Raw genomic sequence first — 14,483 nt, 5'->3', positions numbered from 1 at the left:
GACAAACTATATTGCTGTCAAGGAACCTGCATCAGTACAGGCTGTACTCAGGAAGTCAGGCTGCTGTATTCTATAATCAGCTTGGTGGCACTCAAATGAGTAAAAGATAAAGGATGCAGGAGTAAGTACAAAGTACCATGGCTACCGTAAGCATACTTTCTAGTTTTTTTAGTTACACTGCATCATGGAACATGGCACATCTTCAGTTAGTCATACGCGAACTATGCACAGCAAGCTGACATTTACAGGTTACGTTCTTTTGGTCTTAGGCTCGCTCACTCCTCAAATTTCTACTTTTATATGGGAAACAACACAATTTTGTTCATTTACACAGAACACAGTAATTAGGAAGATAAATCTAAAACGATGGCTACTACTTCAAACATTCTGAAAGCCAACACGGATGACTTGTGTCTCAGTTCTGTATCAGTTGTGTACTGCTGTCCCCTGGAGAGATCTATCATGTTGTGGTTCCCAAGTCCTATCTGTGCATATACCTACTCGATGGCAAGGAATGTAGAAGAGCCAGCAAGTTGGACAAAACCATGGATTCTGCAATGTTATTGACACAGTCTTGGTTGGAGGTCACTATGTTCACAACCTGAAAATTAATCAGCAGGATATTAAATAACTTTTAATCCTAAATTAAATGAAGAAACAATTTAACAAAAATAACAAAAATGTTTAGAAAACAAAACACTTAATTTTTAGAATTTCAAAAGATTGGCTATTAATGCGATCATTTGAGAAACCTGTTTGACATACATAGAATGCCCCTTAGGACTGTGGTCACAGATGGGGAGCAGTTAGGGAGGACTGGCTTTCACCGTGGCTTTCTCTTGCTTTAGGAGGATCTAAGTGTCCTTAGCAGCTAACACAGCAGACTGCTCTAACTTCCTTTATAAAGAATTGATGCATCTTTTGTTTCAAGGAAAAGCTGCTCCATGTCTAGCCACTGCTGTGTACGACTGAAGGCTGACGCTACCCGGTCCAGCTTCAGCAGTCTACAATACTGTATTTTAGATCTAATAACATTTCCTTAAAAAGCTGGTTACAAGATGGGGGCTGGGAGAGATGGCTCAGAGGTTAAGAGCACTGTCTGCTCTTCCAAAAGTCCTGGGTTCAATTCCCAGCAACCACATGATGGCTTACAAGCATCTATAATGAGATCTGGTGTCTTCTTATGGTGTGGAGGTGTATACGCAAGCAAAATACTATATACATAGTAAATAAATAAATCTTTGAAAAAAAAAAAGCTACAAGATGGCTGGGCAGTAGTGGTGCACACCTTTAATCCCAGTGCTCAGGAGGCAGAGGCAGGCGGATCTTTGAGTCTGAAGCCAGCCTGGTCTACAGAGTGAATTCCATGATAACCAGGGCTACACAGAGTAACCCTGTCTCAAAACACCAAAGAAGTTACAAGATACTTGAGAGAAGTAAACAATAAAGCATGGTTTTCAATGCAAAGACTATGCTTGTTAATGCTTCCTGACGAGTTTAACGACTATTCTATTAAAAATGTGGTGAGCTGAAAGGTAATCTTAGGACACACTACACGATGTTTGTTTGTTTTTTTTTTTAAAGCTACTTGTGTACGTGCTCCTGCAGGGTTGAAAGTGGTGTTTTCAGTAATACACCATGTGCTGAGATGACAGGGCTATCTCAGGATGACCTCCAAGAACTTACTCTGAGCTGCCTGGACAACATTACCAAGATCAGGGGCTTCCTGCTTCTGTCAACGGCTGCAACCAAAACAACATCCTATGGGACTAACGGTCTCATTCTTTTTGAGAAAGAGCCTCCCAACTTCTCTGGGATCCTTACCACACAGGGGTTTGTGGCACTCTTCTATAACCCTTTTCTAAGGGGTCTCCAAGCCTTGCTGAAACAGTTATGTCTATGCTAGGTCTACAAGGAAAGGCAACAACTAAGGGAAAGAAACTAAGGCTCAGGAGGTCCTGGTCATAAGACATCCTTCCAGGGGGACCAGGACAGAAAACTGCCTTCTCCTCTTGTTGATCTGTAGCTACTAAACTTTCCAGTAAAGCCTCATCCCTAACATAGCCTACATGGCACTCTACCAGACACCAGGCCCTGATGCATGCCAACAACCACAGGCGAACAGCTCTCAATGACAGCATTTGCTCTTTCAGGTTATATTCATAGTTACATTAATTCAACTTCAGAATTACATGAATCTGCTATCATGTAAGTCACATACAGACTTTCATCCACTTTAGAAAACCACTGACAGTAAGTGGTAGGAAGTACAGCACTCCTTAGTACAAAACACTTACCTCTAAAGCCAGCTGCTGCACTTGACCAGCTCCATGGACTCGGAGAAGAGAAAATATTAACTTAAAGTGCCCAATGCATTCACTTTCGGAACCTAGGGAATAAGAAGCAGCAGTTACTCTATTTACATGAACTACAACTGCAGGCTCTGCAGCACACTGTCAGCTGCTGAGAATCGTGTTCCGGGAACACTGAGCAGCAGCTAGAAGCTGCACAGGGCATCAAGCAGCAAAGTTCAGAACACAAGGGTCTCACAGGTTCGATGCAAGCCTCCCTCTAGCCCAGGCTAAAAACAAGAAAAATTTCAAATAATCAGCCCAAATATAACTTAAAAAAATTAAATAAAAGGAGATCATTTTACTTATTACCCCTACCAGCAGCCTCCATCAAGAGCCTACAGGTTGCATGCATGAGCCTCAGGACACATGTAAATGCAACCCAACACAATGTAAGCTGATTCAAAGCACTGTGTGGTTTTGGTGTGTGTGTGTGTGTGTGTGTGTGTGTGTGTGTGTGTGTGTGTGTGTGTGTGTGTGTGTGTGTGTGTTTGGGGGGAGGACACTGTTCAATTACTCACTGTCATGCAGTGACTAGCAGTAGATAATAATGCTGTGCAATGTTCAGCGGGTGGACACGGCTGCTGTCTAGGCCTTAGGACTACCCCCTACCCCTGACAACCTAATTGATTTTGGGGAGAACTGCCATCATTTGGCCTTTAATAAGGACTAGGATAGAACTCTGCCACATGAAGACAGTATCATGAGCAATGTGATGTGCACACACGAGGACTCCCCGTAACAGAGCAATGCTTCCATTCTTACTCACTTCAGTCCCAATTCCACACATCTGCTAGCTCTTTTGTCAACCAAGCAAATCACAGGATAGAGTGTTTGCTCAGCACACACTGCCTGCTGCTGTGCAGGAGTTAAACTAATTTTTTGAGGTTCTAGATGCCTTTATCCCCCAAAGTCTGAAAATATTCAATAAGCTGCTTTTATTCAGTTTCAAGCCACTTCTTGACAGGTCAGATCCATCCCAGCTGACCAGTGGGACACAGGACAGCATGGTGAGCACGGTCCTAACACATGGTGAGATGGTCAGCGGGGCAGGCAAAGCTAAGTTCCTACGCAGGCCCCTCCTTCGCTCTTTACTAATTGAAAAGCACACTTCCTGTGAGGAAGGGTCACTGTGCCTCAAACACCAGTCACACTTAATGACATCAGCCCCAAACAATGCGGATGATGCTCTCTCTGGGCTTGACGTCTTTAGTAACCTCTCAGTGTACCCTGTGAATGAATAATCTTCTAATATTGCTACTGGTTACTTGAATAAAATTTTGGCAAATGCCGAAAAGCCAAAAATTTTAATAGCACTTCAATATCCATTGAAGAGGGTAAATAAAAGAAATTTAAGCTGCAGTGATATTGTCTGAGGTCTCCCTCTGCTGGCATAGGTTAAGCATGAAGGATGTGTTGTGGTTACAGCTTTAACATGCACTGCGCCCATCCAGAACCTGTTGGGATGGTTATCAAATGTCCTTTGAAAGACATACAAGACAAGAACGCTCACTTTTTTATTTTTTTTGTCTTTACACATCAAAAAATTCAGGCAATTAAAAAAAAATGAGTGTCCATATGCACAGAGTACTGTGTTAAGGACCAAAGAGGCACAATTTAGATCATCTAATAAATAAATCCAAGCGTGTATATGTATATGATTAATTTATACCAGTAATGTGAAATTTCACACTAACAAATGTTGCTATCTCAGCTCATCTTCTCTTAAACATCAACTCTCCAAAGCACAGCAGCTGGACCTCCCTCCCCGCCTATTCATGGTAGGTGATGGCATGAAGTCTGCTCCCTTATTAGTACACCACATGTAGCAGAGTAGCCAAGTCTCCCGAGTACAACTGAGAATATTCTGGAACCCCTGGCTGCCTGGTTATAAAGGTGCTACAAATCAAGTACAATCACACACCTGGGTTGTATTTGATGACATTTCTCAGCGCCTCCAGAGCCATTTCCACTCTCGGTAAGCGGTCCCCGTGCTGCTCCGACTCCACTTTAGCAGCATGAGTGATGGCCATGAAGGTGTGGAGGTACTGGGCCTGGGAGCCTATGTAATCCAAGAGACTTGCAGCAAACTCTTTTGGAACCTAAGCCAAGCACACAAACATATAAATGTGAATTGTTTTTTTGTTTGTTTGTTTGTTTTTTAAGACAGGGTTTTTCTGTTATCTTGGCTGTCCTAGACTCACTTTGTAGACCAGGCTGGCCTCGAACTCACAGCGATCCTCCTGAGTGCTGGGAATAAAGGCATGTACCACCCCGCCTGGTGAAACACAGCTGTTTTATGAGCTTTATGAAACTCAATTCTTCATCAGTGTTGTAACTCTTTAATGCAGCTCCTCATGCTGTGGTGACCCCCGACCATAACACTATTTCGTTGCTACTCAGTAAGTATAATTTTGCTGCTGTTACAAACTGTGGTGTGAGTATCTGATATACCACCCTGTGAAAGGGTTAGAAGCACTATCTTTGAAGAGACTCGTCAGCAGTTAAGTGTCCTATCCAGGACAACTTATAAAGAGCTCAGCAGGTAAAGAGTGCTAACTGCACTCTGTGACCTCTGAGAAGTCAGCAGTCCTCAGTAAGTACCATCAAAGGCTCAGATAAAATGAAAGGCCGAGCACTCACCTCTAGCTGGAAAGTCGGGACTTCATTATAGACTCTAACAAAAATCTCGCCCACAATAAGTTCTTTGGCATGGTCACTGTAGACAAATTCTGCTCCATAAGTTTTGTCACAATCACCCTTTAAAAAGAAAAAAAGAAAAAAAGAAAAATTAGACTGTTAGATGTAAGAAGTTAACGTCCAGTTTGTAAATCTACCCATTTTGTTTAATGATGTACTCAACATGTCGAGACATGCACTCACTGAGAGAGGGCAAACTCGGTGGGATGCATGCACTAGTGCATGGCTGCAGCAGGTGCAGCGGAACAGGGTTTTACTTCTGCTTAGACTATTAGGACTCATTCTGACTTCTCAGAAGATCACCAGGATGAGTCAAGAACTAGAGCTGGCGTATAAAGCAGGTGTGACATGCTCTTCTCAGTCCTCCACCATATAAAGCAGGTGTGACATGCTCTTCTCAGTCCTCCACCATATAAAGCAGGTGTGACATGCTCTTCTCAGTCCTCCACTGGACATTTGGCTCAGCCAAATTGGGGTGGGGGATAGAGCTGGCTGAGAAATGAGCACTCTCAATTGGGGGTTACAAGTAAGAAACTGAATTCAAGTGCCCAACTCTCCCAGTACATCGCATCTTCTCCACTAGAAGGTGGTAGATAAGAGATGTGAAATGTCAGTTTTGATAATGGAAGCCTCGACTGAGAGGAAAAGCAGCTCAAGTGAGCAATGCTTTTGGGCACGACACTAGGTGATGCTAACTGTATGTAAGTAGTGACAATAAGAAAATCCTAATGTAGTATTTTACAGGTTCGCTTTTATTATTTTTAATTACATGCGTATGCCTGTCTGTGTGGGTTTGTAAAGGTGAATCCAAGTGACTCTGGAGGCACATGCATCAGAAGATACCGGGGTGCTGGAATTACAGGAATATGAGCTGGCTTATGGGGGCTGGGAGTAAAGCTCTGACTCTCTGCAGAGCAGTATGTGCTCCCAACTGCTGAGCCATCCTCACACTCTAAAGTACTACTTCATACAATACCAAGCTATCCTTGACGTGGGCCAACTGAGAGGTGGCCAGAAGCTGTTGATTTACTGTCTAATTGGTAAATAGCACACTGCTTCATCAACACTGATTCCACCAGAATAAATCATCCAAGAACATGTAAAACATTAACATACCTTTTTAATCATATTTTCTTGTTGTGACTCAAGAAATTCAAGCAGTTCTGCCCTTGTAGAGTTGTTCCACATCAAATAAGGGCTCTCTGTGTTGCTGTTAAGCATCTTCAGGGTCTAGGGAAACAACATTACTGTTGAGAGATACTCAGGGGGCCTTGAGTGTAACAGCCTGCGGTTAGGACCTCTGTAACTCCAACAAGCCTGCTGATGCTCTCTATGTTGCAATTAAGAAAAACCAAGGCTACAAAAGCTGATGTTATTTGTCACAGGTCTCACATGAATAAATATGAACCTGGAACCGAAATCTGAGCCTGACTGCAACCCAGTTCTCAGTCTTAGTTCTGCTCTTGTGAAAATCCAGTACCGTAAGCATTTAGTTAGCAGTATTTCTAAAAAGTCATACTATACTTTTTTCACATATACGTGAAAACAAAAATCTACATCTTTATGAAGCACACTCCCAAGAAACGAAAATAAAAAGTGGGGCGGGGCAGCTTGGATTGCCTGCCTACATCCTGACTCCAGGCCAATGTGAGAAGCTCTGCAGGCAGAAGATGCTTCCCACTGGCCGTCTTCAACTGTAAATGTACATACATATTCCACACTTCAATGTCTGAAAGACAACTGTTCTCATTTCCAGAACTCTAGGTCAGGAGGAAAGTAGTGTGAGTATGTGTGGTGGTCTGAGTGAGAACGGGCCCATAGGCTCACATACTTGAATGACTGGTGTCCAGCTGGTGGACTGTTTGGGAAGGATGAGGAGGTGTGGCCTTATAGAGAAGGTGTGCCACTGGGGCTGGGCTTTGAGGTTTCAGGCTCAGTCTCACCTTCTCCCTGCCTGCCACCTTCAGATAGGGATGTAAGCTCTTGTGGCTACTCCAGCGCCACGCCTGCCTGAAGTCACATTCCCTGCCATGATGGCCATGGACTAGCCCTCTGAAATGTAAGCAAGCCCCCAATTAATTGCTTTCTATTAAAAGTGGCTTGGGTCATGGTGTGTCTTCACAGCAACAGGAACGTAACTAAGACAGCATGTATGCTTCATCATTTACAAAGCCATCCAAACCTTACTTTCAAAGATTATAGACTGCTGGAGAAAAATAAATGATTAGAAAAGTCCTCACGCAGAGACCAGGCAGCTTAAAATAAAGACCTCAATAATTATAGATAGAAATCATGGAAAGACTTGGTTTTGAAATAAAAAAAAATAAAAATAAAAATAAAAACGAAGGCTGTAGACAGTAACCATTAATGTGCTGGTATTTCTGGACAGGATATTTGCAGTCACCAAAAAGCATCAAACTAGAGAGCAGAATGATGCAGGGGAGAACACAGCTGGTTCATCCTTAGGGGAACAGAAACGCTATTCCAGGCCACGGCACGCACCAACGACTACAAAGCAAGTGAGGGCTTAGACTCTAAACGTACTTGGAACTGTAGAAGCCTGAGGACATTCTCCTCACAAAAGTTATAGACGACAGCAGTGAGGAAGACAAAAACAAAAGAAAAGAAAAAGGAACACTGGCCCTCTCTCCTATTCTACCAGGATGACCACAGCCTAAGGTCTGGTGCAGATCTGCTAGTTTCCTAACAGCACACGTGGGGTCTGGCCTGTTTACCTGAAACCCTTGCAGTTGGGCTTCTGAGACAGGTCTCCTTACTTAACTTTTCTGTATGACCAATCTAAGTGCTGTGCTGAAGTCTTTTAAAGCTTCTCTTACCTAACAGCACATAGCACCTACCTAGTGCAGCTTTACAGTTTCACTCTTTAGTCCTCACCAAGAGGACATGCATGTTGTGAGGTTGCTAGCCGTGCTTATCTCATACAGATTGATGTATAAATGCATCTGTGTGGGGATGTGGCTGTATGTATTTATTTTCAGCATTTCAACCTTGACTTAAAAAGAAACATCTAAACAAACCTGGGCTCTGACTGGAAACATCACTGTAAAGTCAGTCTCCTGGCTGACCCCTCTGTGACTCAAGGTTGGTAAGAATTAAGGTGGCTCTGTTGCTGAGAAACGTGAAGCTAATCCTCTGTCCAGAGCTTTGGCGCAGGGTCTGCTGTCTCTGCCACAAACCCACAGTACACTTGTTTTCTTGGCTGAGAGGACAAGCATGTGAGCGAATATTCAACTCCCAGGTTTCTTAGAGCCATCGCAACTATCCTGTCCTCTATCACTTGAAGAGTTTTGCACTATTTCACAAACCCAGGTTAGCGCTGGTCCATACCTCAGTAGCACTAGCCACAGCAAGCTTCCTAGCAATGTAGGGCGTCAGCATGCCAGCTAAACTCTTCCTTACAGTTGGATTTTCTGGGGTTGCTTGGTCTTCAGACAAATACCCACCAAGGCGGCTCAGAGCACGGACACTGAGTTTTGCGAGACTGTTGGCTACTTCCTGTTAAAAATAAATAAATAAATAAGCAAAACAAAAACCAGGACATTAAAATACGAGTTGTCTCCTTACATAAGTGGCATGGTAACTTGACAGAGTCATTCCTATATAGAAACATTTTGAGATCGGAACAGCCAGCACAGGTGTACCAGCATCAGCACCACAGAACGTATGCACTCGAGATTTACAGAACCCCCTAGCACCCACATGCTCATCTGCACTCAATGCACTAGCTTACAGAATCACTTGTGAGCGAGATAAAGAGGGGGAGATAGGAAGGTAGAGCTGACTGCTAGATGCACATGCTGGGAACATCAACAATGAATGGCAACAAATATGAACCATGAAACAGAAAACAAACTGTAAAAACCAGACAAGTACAAAGGTGTTGGGGAGAGCTAGTCCCAACAGCCTGATGAATTATTATATTTCCCCAGTACATAAACTGCACAAACATAATTCTGAAATCATGAAGTTGACTCTGAGTAACTAAGAAAACAGCAAATGATCTCTATTCCTTAGGATCCCCTGCCTTAAATCTCTCAAGCATATGTGGTTAAAATCAAAAGTGGTTGGGCATGGTAGTGCATAGCTGTAATCCCTGCCCTGGTGAGCTGGGGAGGAGGATGGTTGGGTTAGGCATTTGAGCTCACTCTGGGCATATTTAAGAAACTCATCTCAAACAGAGGTTTGCCAGCTTCAGGGACAGTTAACAGCTATCCTGGAATATAGTAGCATCTTTGAGTGGTTCAAGCTTTGCCTTCCCAATGATGTACTAAAAGTCTTCATGGCTTTAGGCTAATGTTACCTGCTGGTTTGTCTCTTCATTTTTCTGAATGCCACTCTCTTCCAATGTATAGTCATAGTTAAACAGATAACCAAGCAGATGCCACAAAATTCCAGCCTGAAATAGATGTGTCTGTAGCCAGAAGTCCACAGCAAAAGAACTAACACAGTCCACGGCAAGGGCGGCGACTCGTGGGATACACTGCAAGGAGAAACACAGAACTGACTTGCAGGGTGAAGAACACTGCCAAGGACACCAGCTAGGGACGCATGCCCAGCTGGGTATCTGTTTGTACAAAGTGTCTTACAGTGTGCAGACTCCGAAAATCAGCTTTCTCAGCTTTCATCTGAATGCAGTGACACCCCGACAGCAGGCTTACGTTTCCCATCTGCACCCTTGCTCCTTCTAAACCTTCTGAAGGCACCGAGCGGAAGCAGCTGAGGAACTCTGACCCAGCTACCTCACTCCAAGGTCTACACTTCCACCGCTTTACTCAACACAACTGAAGTCCCTCTTCCCAGTCAGTCAGAGCACCTTCAGAGATGTCTTCTCTCGGCAGTTCCGGGAAACAGCATGTTTTCAGATCTCGGAAGCCTTCACAGTGAGCGGTGACTACACAATGGGTTTTACAAAGTCCTGCCCTTCTATTAGATTTTAGTTCTGTCTTCTTTTTTTTTGTTTAGAAATTAAGTCAGACTCATTCCTTCTAGCAACTTCACTCTAGTCTTACTTTTTTGTGGGCCAGAACAAGAATAAACCCATCATTTCCAGCAACGTTTTTAGAAAAATACTCAGAGATACAGCAGTTTACTTAGAAATAATTTTGGGTAAGCACATGCTGTCAAATCAAGCACTGGCTATTTGAACAGAACCCCATAGTGACTACACCCAGAGAGGAGAGGTGCATTATACCTTGCCAAAGTACAGCACCCGGCAGAGGTCCTTGATGATGCCCGGCATCTCTGTGATCTTCTCCCGGCACTCTTCAAACTGTGCGGCCACACTGTAGCATCTGCTTATGTGTCCACAGACCTGCAGACAGGACAAGAGACACCGCGATCAGGGGTGCAGTCTTTATGTAAGACGCAACAAGATGGATCAGGACAGATGTGAGAGCGAGGCTTAATGTTGTATGTGAGGCTCCAATATTAAACAGGACATTTTGATTAAATTAACTGAGATCTTCTCATAGGTTTCTTACAGGGCAGAGGTCAGCGTACCACAGACAAACACATTACGGCCTGTTTTTGGGCCACCACCAGCACAAAAAATAGTTTGTTTAAAAAAAAAAATGTTAAAAGTGCTATGAAAACAATAAAAACAACAACAACAACAATAAAACACAAAAGATGATGTAACAGAGAATGAAGACCTAATGCCCTAAAAACCTCCAACTTACATTTTAAAGAAGCTCATGGGATTCTTAGTTAAGGTATTTTGTGTATTAATTAAACACTGAGGACAGTATAAATTCTTTTTGGGCAAGCCACTTCAACAGAGCAACTGCAACTCAAAGCCAGTCCTCAGCTGACTTGTAGCCTAAGGAAATGAAAGGCCAACCAAAGGCCACGCTCTATACTCTAGTGAATTCATGAAGGGTTTTCTATTGCAGAATCAAGCTACTTCAACCTTGACAAACACCAGTCAGTTAATACATTGGGTGGAGGACAAAGGAGGAAACCAGAGGTGCAGAGGGGAGTGAAATGAGAATGACAAAAGTGGCGGCTGCGTGACGGGAACCTGAAGGGCCAGCACAATGCTCCATCTTTTTTTTCTTTTAAAGAGAAAGGTTACTGTAGTGAGGACAGTTAGTGTCCTTGATATGACCTGCCTGACAATCTCATCTGCAGCCTCATTCTCTGCTGAGAAACTCATGCTCATAAGAGTGGGAGGGTGGAAGGCAGCAGCCTGTGTTTTAGGGAAGACCCCAGTTGAAATCTGAACTCCCCACCCCGACCCCTGCCCTGTGCCTAACGTATAGCTTAGCCTTACCTGCACTGACATGTCATTTGGCTTACTGGAGCGATTCAAGACAGCTACGCAGCGACTAAATGCCTCCTGTAACACCTGTGAAGAAAGCAGTGTGCCATTAACTCTCCACTTTGACTTGAAGGGTAAAGCCTTTTCTAGTAGGGATAAAGACATACAACTTCTAACGTCACGTGTTTGCTAGCAAAACACTTACTCAATTGACATTTGTACATAAGCAAGTAAGTAAAGGGCCTCAGGTTTGCTGCTTTTTAAAAGCATTCCCAGGAACTACTTTATAAACAACATTATCTTTACCATCTCTGAGCTCAGTACTCTCTGAGCCCTGTACAATGAGCTCCATTTTGCCTTTGATTTTGGCACTAGAGTACAGAAACTATGATGCTATGCTACCTGCTGCAGTAAAGGAAAAGGAAGAACTGCACCATATGGATTTGTACTGAGAGGTTCTGTATTGTCAAGAGCCACTCATGCGCCTGGACAAGTGTGAAGATCAGCCTGAGGGTCGTCCCTCTTACCTCTAACCCGTTCTCTCTCCTGAGCTCTTCAGCGTTGAGGGCTGAGCAGTTGACTGTGTGGAAAGCCAGCTCTGCAGCAGCAGGCAACAGTGGTGACTCTTTTGAGAAGAGGAGGTCATCTGAAGTCTCCATTGTTATAGTCCTAATTAGCATGGGGTATCCTGCATATTTATAAGGCTGTAACTCTGAAATAACAGGACAGTGTTAAGGTCACACCACGGCTCAGTATGGCACCTCAAAAAACAGACAGTCCACATATTAAACATCTCCAAATTTACCTTTCCTTTTTGGTGAACTCATGTAGTGAATTACAATATTTCTGGTGAATCAACTGAGCTTGGCATGGAAATAATTGATTTTGCAGAGTATCCGCTTTGTTATCCATATGACCTCTGTAATGTTTCACCTGATTGCATGCTGCCAGACACAGCATGTGCTCCAGCAATCACCCTGGCATTCAGCGTAAGAACGAGATTCTGTGTGGAGTGCAAGTTGGCACTCGGTGATCAGCTTCTCAGAACAGGCGCCCTGCTCTTCCTATTTTACTCTGTTTTAAACATTTATAAATCCTGAAATATGAATCATTACTAGAAATACCAAATATATGAACTACTTGCCGAATTTTGTTTTAATAAGCATTGCCAGAGATGGTGGCACCTATAGGTATATGATGAGAATCTTTTTTTTTTAAGATTATTTATTATTATGTATAGTGTTCTGCCTGCATGTACGCCTGCAGGCCAGAAGAGGGCACCAGATCTCATTATAGATGGCTGTGAGCCACCAAATGGTTGCTGGGAATTGAACTGAGGATCTTCCGAAGAGCCGCCAGTGCTCTTGACCTCTGAGCCAGCTCTCCAGCCCCCTACAATGAGAATCTTAAAGTCAGTGGGGTTTTTTAAAAGCTATTAAATGAGGCAAGGATATGCAAATAATCAGCCATGATATATATTTTTGTTTCTTATGTGCATGAGTGTCTTGTCTACATTTCTATATGGACATTTGTGCATGTCTGATGGATCCCTTGGAACTGGAGTTACGGATGGTTGTGTGCCATCATGTGGGTGCTGGGAACTGAACTTGGGTCTTGTGGAAATGCAGTCAGTGCTCTTAACCACTGAGCTATTTCTCCAGCCTCCTCAACCATGATATTTTTAAACATCTCTGTAATTTCACTTGAAATAAGAATAAAGTGGGTTTTTTTTATTTTGAAGTTAATCAATAATTACCTGTCTTAATTATACTGTTTTAAGCTTACTTAAGAAGAACAAAGTAAACATATATGTATGAGTATGTGTGTTTACAAAATAAATGATTCAAGGGTTTTGACACAGATTTGTAACCTCACTCTTAGTTCTGGAAGCCATATAACTAAGAAGCTTTAAGTACATGCTCTCTTCAAGCCATGTCCAAGGGTGTAGTGATCAAGCTCACCTCAATGATCCAATTGCTAAATTCTCAGCTGTCCCTTCCAAAAGCCAGCTGAAACTCTCTCTCGTCTTAAGTTCCCCAGCCATCCCCATGCTGTCCTCAAGTCCCCACTGAGCACTCTTCCTTCTTTCGCTCCGCATCATCTTACACTGTCTTAAGCCAATAGATTATCTGCTATATTAAACCCAACAAAGAATTAAATATTTCAACACCGCCTTAGATATTCTGAGATATTAACTGCTAGGACTACTACAGTGGCCCTGAAAACATTTAGACAACCCCGAAATGACACTTACGTCACCAAGACCAGTGTTTTTCTAACTATTCCAAAGGACACAAAGTCCTGAGAGTGACAGTGTGAAATGGACATTCTTTTCAAGTTTCTTCTGTTTTTTAAGACCCAAACCTGCTTGCTGTTTGCTGCCTTCTGAGGCTGCTGGAGCCAGGGCAGGCAGTCTTTCACCTATATCTGAAAGTCACAGAGTGACCTTCGATTCTTGACTCTATTTACTGTCTTGTATGTCAGCTAGGGTGGTGCTGCTAGATGGCGTAAGCACGCAGCCCCACAGAACAGGCAGATGGGAAGGCCCATGGTCGGCACTGCTAGGGTCTTCATCTCCAACATAATGCTTTCCGGAACCAAAAACTCAAGTCCGAGGGTCCTTTGTAACAATTCCAAACCTACTAGAATATGCTGCAGAACAAGTGAGTCAGTGAAGTTAGCTAGAAAATAAGCCACAATTTGTCAAGTCAGAGGATTTACCTTCTTTATGGCGGTTGAAAAGGATGCTCTGAGTTTTCAGAATTAAAATTATATTCTCTGGATCTGGCCCATCCACTATTTTTGTTGACTTGGTACATAAAAATTCATATGCCTTATTTACTTTTTCAAACATGTCCTGTATGGAAAACAATTAGGTTTTCATTGGAATTTTTCTAATTAAACTTAAAACAAGACATAATTGGCATTTAGCTATTATAATTTCCCAATTTCTTTAATTACTTTACTTTCATATTAAGGAATTCATTCCAAGTGCTACCTAGCTGGTATACTGTAAGAGGAAACTACATTTTCCCTGTAAATAAGTATCCAAGAATTTATGTAAGGAAATACATTTACATAAAAATCTAACTGTCCCATTAAGTGTACATGAACACACATATACTAAAAAGCCTGGGATGTAGCTCAGTTGG

The 14,483-nt window shown here is 42.9% G+C and overlaps 1 protein-coding gene across 2 annotated transcripts in view; it reads right to left on the bottom strand.

The window, feature by feature from the left end:
* The window catches only part of DNAJC13 (DnaJ heat shock protein family (Hsp40) member C13), a 103,279-nt gene that overhangs the window by 18,882 nt on the left and 69,914 nt on the right, over positions 1-14,483 (bottom strand). For both annotated transcript variants that reach the window (XR_014773444.1, XM_084751883.1), the window contains exons 36-46: positions 14,053-14,188; positions 11,859-12,043; positions 11,344-11,418; positions 10,264-10,383; positions 9,373-9,552; positions 8,400-8,567; positions 6,168-6,281; positions 4,995-5,111; positions 4,276-4,453; positions 2,298-2,389; positions 502-601 (exon numbers count right to left, since the gene is read on the bottom strand). Coding sequence is in view for 1 of the 2 variants with exons in the window: in XM_084751883.1 (XP_084608009.1) it covers positions 502-601; positions 2,298-2,389; positions 4,276-4,453; positions 4,995-5,111; positions 6,168-6,281; positions 8,400-8,567; positions 9,373-9,552; positions 10,264-10,383; positions 11,344-11,418; positions 11,859-12,043; positions 14,053-14,188 (1,465 nt within the window). In the remaining variant the exon portion in view is untranslated. The remainder of the gene's footprint in view (positions 1-501; positions 602-2,297; positions 2,390-4,275; positions 4,454-4,994; positions 5,112-6,167; positions 6,282-8,399; positions 8,568-9,372; positions 9,553-10,263; positions 10,384-11,343; positions 11,419-11,858; positions 12,044-14,052; positions 14,189-14,483) is intronic.

Source organism: Acomys minous, assembly GCF_964271855.1.
Source record: "Acomys minous genome assembly, chromosome: 13".
In the NCBI taxonomy this organism is placed as follows: domain Eukaryota; kingdom Metazoa; phylum Chordata; class Mammalia; order Rodentia; family Muridae; genus Acomys; species Acomys minous.
Note: the sequence above shows the minus strand (reverse complement) of the source record. Positions and strands in the feature narration are given on the sequence as shown.